The 12,713-nt window shown below is 44.7% G+C and overlaps 3 protein-coding genes across 5 annotated transcripts; all 3 read right to left on the minus strand.

Moving 5' to 3' along the window:
• Positions 1 to 144: 144 nt before the first annotated feature.
• Positions 145 to 4,652, minus strand: josd1 (Josephin domain containing 1). The gene is made up of 5 exons (XM_062474597.1): positions 4,479 to 4,652; positions 3,280 to 4,044; positions 3,035 to 3,163; positions 2,382 to 2,576; positions 145 to 2,020 (listed from the first exon to the last, which is right to left on the minus strand). Exons 2-5 carry the CDS (start codon positions 3,579 to 3,581, stop codon positions 1,906 to 1,908), a joined length of 741 nt encoding a protein of 246 aa, XP_062330581.1. The 5' UTR covers positions 3,582 to 4,044; positions 4,479 to 4,652; the 3' UTR covers positions 145 to 1,905.
• Positions 4,653 to 4,828: 176 nt separating this feature from the next.
• On the minus strand, positions 4,829 to 8,149 carry LOC134031095 (GTPase IMAP family member 4-like). 2 transcript variants are annotated; one of them, XM_062474595.1, is made up of 7 exons: positions 7,918 to 8,149; positions 7,416 to 7,493; positions 6,950 to 7,000; positions 6,689 to 6,739; positions 6,452 to 6,502; positions 6,309 to 6,359; positions 4,829 to 5,977 (listed from the first exon to the last, which is right to left on the minus strand). In XM_062474595.1, the coding sequence occupies exons 1-7, from the start codon at positions 8,024 to 8,026 to the stop codon at positions 5,226 to 5,228; spliced, it is 1,143 nt and encodes a 380-aa protein (XP_062330579.1). In that variant the 5' UTR covers positions 8,027 to 8,149; the 3' UTR covers positions 4,829 to 5,225. The 2 variants fall into 2 exon arrangements, with proteins under 2 accessions (XP_062330579.1, XP_062330578.1); XM_062474594.1 differs by having other exon boundaries at positions 7,416 to 7,529.
• Positions 8,150 to 8,273: 124 nt separating this feature from the next.
• xrcc6 (X-ray repair complementing defective repair in Chinese hamster cells 6) lies at positions 8,274 to 12,481 on the minus strand. Of its 2 annotated transcripts, none has more exons than XM_062474593.1 (13): positions 12,355 to 12,481; positions 11,995 to 12,098; positions 11,767 to 11,879; positions 11,455 to 11,596; positions 11,063 to 11,314; positions 10,719 to 10,905; positions 10,450 to 10,636; positions 9,988 to 10,156; positions 9,638 to 9,799; positions 9,382 to 9,511; positions 9,118 to 9,218; positions 8,784 to 8,900; positions 8,274 to 8,662 (listed from the first exon to the last, which is right to left on the minus strand). In XM_062474593.1, the coding sequence occupies exons 2-13, from the start codon at positions 12,074 to 12,076 to the stop codon at positions 8,463 to 8,465; spliced, it is 1,842 nt and encodes a 613-aa protein (XP_062330577.1). In that variant the 5' UTR covers positions 12,077 to 12,098; positions 12,355 to 12,481; the 3' UTR covers positions 8,274 to 8,462. The 2 variants fall into 2 exon arrangements, with proteins under 2 accessions (XP_062330577.1, XP_062330576.1); XM_062474592.1 differs by having other exon boundaries at positions 11,995 to 12,091; positions 12,349 to 12,424.
• Positions 12,482 to 12,713: the final 232 nt, after the last annotated feature.

Consider the following 12,713-nt stretch of genomic DNA (forward strand, 5'->3'; position numbering starts at 1 on the left):
GCAGATGACAACGTCATGAACCCTACAATCAACATCATGAAAAAAATAGTAAAATAATACCTACTTGGAAGAATGGACTACATTTCTGGGAACCTTTCCGACATCCCCCCCCTTTCCATTGTGCAAGAAATGACGCACTCACACTTGAGGGTATACATAAAGTGCCATTACAAGCATTTTATTTCTGTGGAAAACAAGAAAAAACCGTGAAAGAACCAGGACCCTGTGACAGGAGAGGTGGGTAGGATTGTCATGGCATAAAGCAAAAATTCACAACATTAATAACTTTCTGTGTAGTAGTGATGGGATTATGTATCCAATTTGTGGACTGCCCCATCTCAAGTCCAGCAATCAAATGACTTGTCAGTTGTGACCACAGCAACATTAGGCAAAGTATTACATATTCAATATGGGTAAAAGTACATTTCCACAAACCAAGCCCATAAGGACCAGGGTTAAATATATCTCTTCTTTAGGTGAAGAGAGAATAACTGCTTCTTTTGTAAACAAGTTAAGGCCATATCTATCACTCTTCAAAAATACACACAGCTCTGCTGTGATGACAGCTACAAAGCCACCAACACAAATCTCTCCTAAGGCTGATTTCAAAACATCAACAACAAAAAACAACACATATCTGACTGGACAACCACCAACTTTCATTTTCCCCTCAATGTCACTCTCCAAACTAATTTTCAGTTTCTAAATGGCTCCCTCTGCTACTGCCTACTATTATCATGTAACAGGCTCGAATTCCCCTAAACTCCCTCAGCTTGTCAGATGTGAAGTGTCTCATCCCTAGCCAAGACACAGTCACAGCTATCCACAATGCATTGTCGCTTGACCATCCTCCACCTGGGTTGAACAGTACAGGCCTACAGATTTCACAACTGAGAATTTGGCATGCGGACATCTGATATTTGCAGAGAAAGGTCTCTGCTGTCAGTCTCCCATAATGATATGACTTTAACACATCATAGTTAAGGGAAACCCCAGTTCTGGTTTGGATCCAGCTCTGACCCAAACAGAGGACATTCCAGCTTATCGGCTACAGAGACCCTGTGATACGCAGGAGCTGTGACATGACCCATGATACAGGACACTTTTCATTGGCTACTGTACAGTCTCTACTTGCAGAGACTGGGGTCTGCTTTCTGAGACTGGCTACAACATAAGAGGATGTCTACAAAGACAGTATGGTGGCAGAAGTGCTTGGCATTTGCTTCATTACCTTGCAGTCGTACAGTATGTATGTACAGCATACACACACTGTGTTTGTACAGACCTGATACTGTTTGTGCCTGTGATTCAGGATCTGTTTTGGCAGAGTGGAGGCCTGAAAAGTGAACAGGTGATGTCAGAATGAGAGAAAGGCTGAGATGAGATGAACATACACAATTACAGTGAAGCTAGGAAAGACACATCTGGTGAGAGAAATAGGGGGAGGGAGAGAAATGCAAAGAGAGAGACAGAGAGAGGAGAGCCACACGAAAGACATCTGTGAGTACAGGACTTGAGCAGAAACAGCTAATGACACAGGAAGGAGAGGAGTCATATTACACACCTCCCACACTTAGAAACAACTGGAAACGGTTAATGTACAAAAAATCTAAATCAAAAATGACATTGAAAAATAGTCAATATCTATAAAAACACATTAGAATCCCAAACACCGAACATAAAGGTTCGTAGATCTGTGTGTTTTGTGTGTAGTGTGATTCTGAGTGATTTCCCTGTATGTGTTCGAATCCTTCATCGCTTCAGCCAGATTCCAGCAATGTAAACAAAACAAACTAAGGAAGTCTGGCTTGACTGCCTCCCTGTGGATTGGCTGAGCATAACTCTTCCTCATCCCACTGTCCCCTGATTGGACCATGCCTGTGTCCTGAGCAACATCATGAGATATCATTGGCTGGTCGGGCAGCCCTCCGACCTCCAGGTTTGGTGAACCTCCACATCCTCAGAGACAACCAATAGCAGTTCACAGTTCTTCCCTCTCAGCTGGTGACGCAAGAACTTCCTGTGATTTTATCAGGTAGGAGTGGAAAGATCATACACATGCATATTAGTGCAGCTGTATTATTAGAGTGTACACTAAGTCTAATCAACATTGTAAAATGTGAGTGACTATTTCTACCTGAAGAACAATAGCTGTGAGTGGTTAGTACAGATTGAAACATTCAATAAACTTGGTACTATATAAATTGATTGCTCAACAGTGTAAGTTACTGTGTAGTGCCACCTAGTGGAGATACGTAAATCAGCTTTTACCACTACTACTACTACTACACTGTACCAAGACAATCTACTGAATCACTGCAGGCATTCATAAAAGCATTTACACAGTGGCAGCCTAAACCCAAACACACACATGAACTTACCTGAGCTCATCAGGGTTCCCGATGGTGTGTGGGCTGCGCAGTTTGGAGTCCAGGTTGTAGTAGACCCCACCCACCTCTCGTACACCAATCCAGTGCTGGCGTTTGAGAGGAAGACGGAGAGGTCCCCAACGCAGGTTGGACGGCACATTGAGGATAAAGCCTGTCACGTTGGTGAGAGCTATACTGGCCACATCTCTGGAGGAAACACACGCACAAACAAGTTAATGCACACTTTACTGCATACTTTACAGGATGTTTGTTGTGTTTAGAAGTACTCGTTTAAATTCGATCTAGTTTGACATTGTTGCGGAATCTATATTTGCCATAGAAGTTAAAATACTTTTTCTCTGTTTTCAAATGGCAAAAGATCAGTGACAATTTGCTTTGTTTTAGCCCTGAAGACAATAACTCTCCAAGTAACAGAACGTGAACGCATTTTATACTAAGTCAGTCAAACCATGTACAATAATATTTTTTGATGGAACATGACTGAGTTGTATAAACAAATTGTGGACCTGTGTGAAATTGGAGAAATAAGCTAGCTGGTTTGGCTAACTCTGGCTTGATTCAAGACAGATACTCACAAATAGCGCTAAAAACATGAGTAGTAAAAGAACAGCAAATTCTATGAAAGTGACATCACACAGCTTTACCTTCTTTTATCCCACCACACGGCCTCAAACCCCCGAGTCTGCAGGGCCGCCATGATGACGTTCACGTCATAGTTCCCATTTCCCAGCATGCTCTTCTTATGAGGTGTCACCAGGGTGCCGGGGGAGAGTCTTTGGAGAGAGGACAGACAGAGTAATGAGGAGAGCAAGATAGAAAGAGAGAGAGCACAGGAGAGATGGAAAGCAGAGGTAACAAACAGAAACAAGAGACACACACACACACACACCTCTGGTAAATGTCCTGCAATGTGTCTCTGCTGAAAGCTGCCCTGTCTTGGAAGACGTTATTGAGAGCATGCAGAGCACACAACTCCCGGCGCTGCTTCTCGTGGTAAATAGCTGGAGGGGGTGGAGCCTGGGCAGGAGAGAGGTATGGCCTCAGGTCTGACTTCTCTTCCCCTCCCCCTGGACCCTCAACATCACCCCCTCCCTCCCCTTTCTGTTTGCTGACCTTCCAAGGCATACAGCCTAGGTCCTGCAGCCCCACAACTGCCCTCGCCTTCCCTCCGGAACATGGAGCACTCCCCATCGTTGTGGTTACGCAGCCACAGCAACCATCATCATTGCGACCTCTCAGGTGCTGGAGGGGCGTGAGGAGAGGAGGGGTAGTTCCTGGCTGGAGTGAAATAAGACGAAGGTCACTACACCCGTCGCTATAAATGTTGAGGAGGAATAAAAAAAACGGTATAAAGATTCAAGTGTGGAGTGCCGAAGATCAGGAGGAGTTTCCCGTGAAAATCATTAGATGTAAGAAATTATCCAGACGTGTCAGCTTAAAAACTGCAAAGTCCAAAAACGCAGAGTGTGTCTCTTCTTTCAACTTCCTCCATATTGCTAGTTTTACAAGTGTTCAGGACTTTCTCCCAGTCACTTGAGCACTGCAGTTCTCTCCATCTCTAGTATCCCCAAGCAGCACCAGACATCAAGCTGAGGGAAACTATGAAGCAGACGGGGTGGTTGAGGCTCAATGGAAAGCAATCCTTGGAAAACAGCTGGCAAAGTAGGGAGAAGAAATTGACAGTAAGTAATCATGCAATAATATGTTGACATCCCTAATGTCAATGTTTGCCACAGTGAAAGTCCGATATGTCAGGCGTTGTGCTAGTTCTCTTTTCCCCATAGTCAGCTGGAACCTAGCACTAGAATACACATTAAGCAGCTGACTGCCAGATAAGAAAGCCCCCTGATTAGTAAATAGCACATTGTAGTTGGCTAAAGCGGACCATTTCAGTATATTTTCATAATCAGTTTGACAGTTAGATTTATAAAACAAAATATATATTGTCATCAATACTATAACTTCTTACATTAACCGTCGTTCAAGCTCTCACTGTGGGTAACTAGAAAGCCTGCAGTACGTTCCAGACGTTTGATAACGATCCATGCAACCAATCACCTCGTAATCAATTTTAACCTCACCACGCACCTTTTTCTTCGTGTAATACCCGTTTGGGTGGTCATAATCCTCTCGAATCAACCTTTTCTGCTCTTTTCCTGCGGTTGTTTGGTCCTTTGTCTTTAGCTAGCTAGCACTTTTTCCTTGTTGCTCCTATACCTCTCCGTGGGCATGCGCAAAACGTCATTGGCTTCATTTTCGCTTGTCATAGTCTGCGTCAGACCTGAATGCGTACAGTAGTCCCTCCCACGAGACTGCGAAACCCTAGATGCCAGTTTATTTTCATGCAGGGTGGGAGTGATTTGTTTCTAACAGTGTATCTTTGTAAAACAATAACATCCAATGTGATCATAGGGTGATAAATTGCTTGAATGCCTGAGTGCATACAGCCCAGTAAAACTTTATTTTAAGTACTTTTTCCACATCATGAAACATAGAAAATACCTCAACGTATTATATATGACGTTTCTACATAAGAGAGCTAATACAATGTATTTAACTTATTTTGTAATTGTGCACACTGTGCTCCCTGAATGCTTTAATGTATTTTCCGGCATCAATAAAATGGGAATTTTATTGAATCAGCAGCATGACAAACATCCCATAACCATAATATCCACGCAGTGCATAGTGAGAAAACATGTAGGACAAAGACAATCAGCAAACCTACAAAATGACACCTAACCCTAACACCAGAAATTGCAGCTTGAACCTATAAAGTACATCATCTCTCAGTATCTTCACCCCCACTCATCCATCTTTCTGGTTCCCTTTATCTTAATTTACACATCTAATTTTCTGAGTCAATTTAGCAGCCATGTCTGTCAGTAGCTCCTCCCTGAGGCTGTCCTCCCTCCTCTGCAGCTCATGGGTGAAGTGGCCCCGCAGTGCCCTCATCTCCACCACCCTGTCCAGCAGCCTCCTTGCCACTGTCCTCCTTGCCACCAGGGGGCAGTCTGGGCCATTGCCCACAAGCTCAGCCTTTTGGCCACAGAGAGAAAGAGCAGTCCTGACACCCCCTTCATTAGTATCCAGGAGCTGGGCTAAAGAACTGCCTGACAACAGACAGTCTGCATGAGTGAGGACCATTATGATGTAGCTGCTGGCTCCCTCCCCAAAAAGCTCCAGTGTGACCCTGGTGGCCTCTGCTGCATCCTGATCAATCCTACCTCCAGAACCTGGGGCCTGGATAACCAGCATGATAGCATGGGGTCCAGGACTGATAAGCTGGAGGCTTCGCAGGGCCTCCCGGGCCCTCTTACTGTCATCCAGGGAGGGGCCAAATAGGTCTGGGGTGTCCACTACCGTCACCACCCCCCCATCTACCACTGCCTGCCGCCCGCTGCTCTCCATCAGAGGGCTTGCCTGGCCTTCAGGTAGGGGGCGCCTGCAGCCCAGCAGGGTGTCTGCCAAGGAGGTACGGCCCCCTCCAGGAGGCCCTAGCAGGATGAGCCTCACCCCCGGCTCCCTGGGGCTGCCTGACCTGAGTGATTGGACATCTCTGTCTGGAGCTTGCTCTCGGAAGTTTACTGGGAGAAAGAAACAAAAACAAAGTAAGATAAATATTTTGCAGCTGGCTCGTGTGAACAGCCATTCAGATTTACAGCAGAAAGAAATGAGCTCAATAGAGAAGAGACTTGAGATACAACCCCGAAAGACACAGAAGACTAAATATGATGAGATTTTACAGAGTGCCAAGTCCTCTGTTGAAAAATAATAGGGATAAAGATCAGACTAACTAAATTCTAATATGTTATTGGAGTTTGTTGACAGATTCCACACCTTGGTTAACAGTGAGGGTGGAGAAATTAGTGGTAACTAAGACCCAGGGAAGAAAAGTAATGGAAAAGAGCTGTTTACCTGTGAAGGTTTTAATGACAGCAGGCACGGAGATGAGTTTGGAGATCACAGCTGTGAGGAAGATAAAGTTATTTAACTTAATCACTCAGCCCTGTTACAGAACATTTAAGAGAACAAATAGTTAAGATTAAGCAGCTTCTCACCTGCTGAGAACCTCCAAATACGAGACAGCCACTTAAACAGGCTTTGTATGCCTGCAACACACAATGATTAATCATACTGTACATTACCAACATGTCTGCTTGACTGTTAGGCATTCATTTCACATCCAAGTAAAAGATAACAGGTAGTCAGTGAAGATACATCTGGTGTTCGGCTCTACTGGATGCTGTCCTGAAATAGGAAGGATGAGATGGATGGTAAAATATGGAGATCCGTACTGCGTAAAGTGCCCACCAGATGGCTCACCCAGCTCCACAAAGCTGTCAGACCTGCAACACATATGGTGGTTTAACAGTGTTTAACATTAAAATGTAGATTATGGGGTAGGTGATAGCTCAGTGGTATAACATTTGACTACAGATTAAGAGATTGCATGTTTAAATCCCCTTGGTATACTGCTTTGGATAAAAGTGCTTTCTAAATGGTGTTCCCTCAACTGTGACTCAATAACAAGCACAGAGGTTCAACTGTCTGCTTACCAGTCAGAGTGCAGAAGAGACGAATTGGCCATCTTATCAGTGCTGGGAGTGCTGTGAAAGACCACAGTATTATGCCAAACTGACATGGTTTACAAATGTTGAGCAGCAGGAAATTGATTATCAATCAGACATGCCATTTCAAGAATGCCAAAATTGCAAGGAAACCCCCCAAATTACTGAATAGGCAGTCTGTAATGATGAGACACCATATAAAGGTCATTTCAAGCCATGCAGTGATGCAACTCCAATGTTCTGCCAAGTCTAATAACTTAGGCTATTTGTCTAAGCTGTATAATATCACTATTGAGACCCACGCTTTTTTTTATGCTTTCCGCTGATTAGGTGGTGGTCACAGAGAATGCCTATTCCAAGCAATGGCCTACATTCTCCGTACATTCCATTTTGGTCTAACCTCGAACCTGAGAGCCTATATGGACCAATATGGACTCATTGAGTGGATACTGACCCTGTGAGAACTTGTAGAGGAGGTAGCCTACCACAGTTAGGACTGCAGTCAGTACACTGTTGAAGTCTAACCATAGACCTAGGCAAAAGGAGAGGGAGAGGTAAGGAGAGATGTCTGTGTGAGAGCGAAAGACAGACAGCAAGCGTTAAAATCAAAGCAATTGTAGTGTTGTTTACGAGTCACGAGAAGAAATGTAAACATTATTTGTACAAAATGTTAGTAAAAATAATAAAATGTTGGTACACAAAGGAGTCCACTGCTTTTACACGGCAATAACATCATTTTCTCACTAGACCTCAATGTCAAAGTGTGCCTTAGATTTAATCTTTGTTCACACAAGTTGCACATGTTTCGAGAAAGCCCGGGCTAGTTATGTAGACAACTCTGGTGCAAGAAACAAGTATTGCTACATGTTTATCAGTCCCCTTGGCGTGTCCTCACTTGTTTACCATCGTGAAGAATCGTTAAGTTCTTTACAAAGTTGTTTTCATGCATCTCTCACCTGTTACCGCATTTTCCAACTCGGTTGTTCCACCTGCGCAGTTTACGGAAGTTGCTGTACAGGCGCTGCTCGTCTTGCAATCGCATGGCTCCATATTTACAAAGGACATGTACCTTTAGCGGACAAGCACCACCCTCCGTCACGTGCAAGTAGCCTACTTAACTTTTTTGACTAGCCCAGTCTTGTCGAACTTGCCCGACCACGTTCTTTCTTTCTTTATTGTATGTTATGCCTTATCAATACAAGACACGCCCTTCAGAGACAAGAAAAGTAGACTATATATTTTCGCAGTGATATAATGAATTCTGACAGAAACGAATTAAGACAGATTGCAAAATTTCAATAAGTAACCACGATAGTTTTTTACAACATCTAAAGTTACAGCCATACACTAGTACAAAAGTTTCATTTTAATTTGCGCCTCAAAACTTTGAAACCACTTCTTTCCACAGAAGTGCCCTTTAATAATATTTTTGCCTCCCCTCTTCCATCACAAAGACAACCGACGAACTTCCCACTGAGGCTGGCCTGAAAACTACAGCTCTTCATTTGGTCAGCTGGGCCATCAGTGCGTCTATCAGCTCCATTTTTTTGGTCCCGGTGGTTCGAACACCAAACTGCTTACAGGCGTCCTTCAATACCGGCACCGTCAGTTTAGCCAGAGTGCCTTTCTGTGCAAGTTCCTGCAGTTCCTCCTTGGACATCTCCACCTTGGGCTTCTTCTCAGCTCCACCCCCTGCCTCGGCTGCATAATAAACAGAAGGCTTCAAGTAGTTAGAACTAGATAGAAAATGCAGAGCTGATTAATACTAGTTTACAAACACAGGCAATACGATATTGAAACTATCTAGACCCCACAGTCTGACCTGGTTTGCGCTTGGATGCAGTCTTAGCCCCAGGATTGTAGTCAGCAGGATAGACCAGATCCTTGAAGTCCTGGACCAGAGGACCCAGACGATCATCTATGCTGTCTATCTTAGGCACTGAGATCGGAAGAACCAAGAGGAAATGAGAAAGGTAGGGAGAAGAGAAGCAAGCAGGAAAAAACAGATAGGAAAAAAAAAGGATGTTTGAAGCACAATTGAAAAGTGTGCATATTTTTATGCCTTATTTGTACACGATAATAATGCAATAGAGAACATGGCAATTCATCAAATCAGCAAGTCCCAGATGGACTGGCAGAGTGGGCAGGGTACATACAGGTGAAGTCCTCTATATGTTCTGGTGCCATCAGATCCAGAGCCAGGGCCTCCAGGTTCCTGTAGTGCTGCTGGAGGACCGGGTTCTCAAACGCATCACTCCTGCAACACACAAGGACGTACCTATTATCATCTCCCCCCCCAAAAAACATCTTGCTGGGTCAAAAGGTTGAAAAGATATATCTAGACATATCTATAACTACGTGGCCGAAATCATACGCCTGAGAGTGAAGTTGTCAATAATGAACATATCTGAAGACTGCACCTGTATCTGAAGCGCAGCTTGTGCACAATGTCCTTCATCTTGTCCACCTGTGTGTCAGAGGCTGTAGGGTTCTGGGGGACGTCCAGGGTGCGCACGTCCTCAGCGAAAGGCAGGAAGATGGCATTGAAGCCTGGTGTATGTGCGCACACATGTGCAAACATACAGTCAGACAGAGTGATACCATTGTATTCCATGATAGAAAACTAGGATGCATTATAAGCATCATAAACTCCCCCCAACAGTTGTCCCAGGTTACCTGGGGGGGTCATCTGGACCTGGCCCTCATCCACTTGCTCTTTTTGGGGCACCAGTGCCACAAAGCAAGGAGGGGTGTTGCGACGAGAAGTGTATCTACATACAGCAAACACACCTTTCTCGCTGCACTTCTGCAGCAATGCTGTGAACACACATGCGCTTCCTTTGGAAAGACAAGTCAGAGAGAAGGGTGAAAATATGGGTTTGTAGAATTCTTGTCACAACAATGATTGGCTTTCCCCAAAATCCTACTACCAAAGTGACACGATTTCAACTGGCTTTCTCCCCATTATGACATGAATGTTATAACAGTGTTAGAACATGTACACAGTACCCCCCCCCCCCCCCCACCTGTGACCTGCTGCTCCTCAGGGTAGATGAAGACAGCAGGCCGGATGTGGTGGTGCAGCTTCAGGCGATCCAGAGGTTTGAACCCAATCAGGACCAAGCCCGGGTCATCAAACTTCTTCATCCACATCAGCTCATCCTTCTCCATCACTATCTGCTTGTTCCCATAAACCTACAGTACATCCCATATACATATATTAACTCTAAAATACCCACCTATAATAAAGAACACACAGGCTGTAGACATTACAGACACACAGAGCGACTAATCATTAGCACATTCATCAAAGAATAAAGGAATAGAATATTAATAATTCATCAAGACACACCTGTAATTATATTATATCATATGCATGTTTGGATATGTGTGGTTTTCATTCCATTACTAACTGTTCCTTACATTAGCAATGACTTACAAACTCTCCATATCTGGCAGTGAGAACAAATGAACCAGCCCTTCCTTACCTGGGCCTTCTTGGTGTCACTGGGCAGCAGTAGGCTGCCTGTTTGGGTGTGGTAGAGGCGTGTCTTGGTCCTAGCTGGCTCATTGGTGTCACGGTGGAGCCTGATTGGTGGAGGTTTCTTAGCGGAAAGGGCCATGACGTACACACCCACTGCTACCTTCATACCCTCCCCCAGAGTCAGACTCAACCTGGTGAAAGGGAGAGGGGAAGGGGGTCGTAAACAGAACACAAAAACACCACGAAAGGTGAAGGTTCCACAGTTGTATTTACCTGGCCAGAGCTCTCTTCCTCTGCTCTTTTGCCCTGACCCTCTTCTGGAGGTCTTCTAGCTTCCCACAAGCCTCCAGCTGCAGCCCCAGCTCACTCTCATCCTCCGGAGGACTCACAATGTCGCAGAAGAAGAGAGACACGTCAAACCCATCAGACTTCTTTAGGTGCATTAGGTCAATGATCACACCTATGGAGAGAACAACAATGAGAGACAAAGCGAGGAAGTGATGGGAGAAATTATAATTATGACAGATGGTGTAACAAGGCCGCATTAAAGGTCTCCTGGAATCCTGCCTCACCAGAACGTCAAACGACAAACTGCCGCTTTCGGTCTCCAAACCCACCCGTCTCCTTCAGGTCTCCAGCCTTGGTGCGTGCCTGCCGGTCGAGCTTGCTGTCACTTCCGTGTGGCGCGTCCCTGCAGGTGAAGATCATGAGGCGTTTGTGTGAGAGGCGGAGCTTGATGTCACTGTAGAGGTTGGAGCAGCACCAGAGGGCGTCGCCCAGAGAGGTGTCCCCACTGCCCAGGGTCTCTGCTGCCAGGCGGGCTCCCTTCTCCCCACGCAGGCTCTCCACTTCCTGGACCCATTTGGCACCTGGAGCGAGAGGGAGACCGGATGAGAAAAGGAGAGAACAGGAGACATAGGTGAGGACTGAAGACAGAGGAAAAGACGTGGATATAAAAAGCAGACTGGCCTGTAAACCACCAGCGGGTACTTAATTCCTGCAAACCTACCAGGTGAGTCCAGGTCGTGGTAGACATACACATGTTTGAAGGTGTTTTGGGGGTTCTTGCTGTGCTTTGTCCCATAGAACACCAGAGCCACTAGATCCTTATCACTGCTGATGATCTTACTGGTGTACACACTGCGCACACACTGTGGGATACATGGATACACGGAAATGAGCGACAAGAGGACAAGCAGGAGGAAGTATAGCATAAATAAAGCAGGGAATTACACAGTTTGGGAGTGAGGATTCTCAAGAGATGGGGAACTAAAAGGGTAACGGAAAGAATGAGGAAAAGGGATGAGAGGAAAGCCAGTACCTGCATGGTCATGTCAAAGTTAGAGGGCTCTCCATCCTCCCCTTTGATGAACATCTCCTTGGAGGCATCAACCAGGAACACCAAACTGTCCCTGCCTGTGTGCTTGTAGTCACCTGTCAGGGACAGATCCAGTACATACTTTGAACGCTGTCTGGAGTGATACAATGATCAAACATACATATGTACATTCTAACATAGCAATGGCTAGCCTGCCATCTATAGTCTCACCTCCGGACTCATCCCCCTCTTCTGTCTCATCATCATCTTCGTCATCATCACCATTCCGATAATAGGCGTTCCACTCTGCCATTGTACCCTACTGGACCTTGTACCTGTAAGAAGTAGTCAATCAATCAAAGTCCGGCATCGTAACATTGAAAGCACGGTGCACGGTGCGCTACTACAAAGGCTAAATATCTATTAGCCTTTAAAAAATCATTAAACGTCAACCACTACTTGTACACGGGAATCCGTCAGGCGAGTAGCTGAAGTCGCTAGCTTTTAGATGCTTACGTTTCACATTACATTTAAAAATTGTCTGTGGTAAATGCAGAAGATTATAAAGGCACATTAAGTCTATACGCCTACCTTGGACTGGAGCCTGTAATATTATTACCTAAAATGCAATTCACTTTATTTCAAATCTAAAAACATTGGTTGTGTTACAAAAAACTTGCCCACTTCTTATTTGAAGAAGCCTTGACTTCTTCTGTGGTATATATACTCATGCATTGTGTTCTTAGTGCATACTGCCCTCTACTTTAGGTATATGGTACTGACGAAAAATGTTTTGTAGCAAAACGGGAAAGAATTATATTTAACATTTTCACTCAACGTTAGGTAATGTGTATTATGCAGACTGTCTATGGTATTATGTTACAGTAGCCTATTGTAGATACCAACAGACTGCTAAAACAACTATGCTCAGATCACTATTACATTTATAT

This window comes from Osmerus eperlanus, chromosome 12 (assembly GCF_963692335.1).
Source record: "Osmerus eperlanus chromosome 12, fOsmEpe2.1, whole genome shotgun sequence".
NCBI lineage: Eukaryota > Metazoa > Chordata > Actinopteri > Osmeriformes > Osmeridae > Osmerus > Osmerus eperlanus.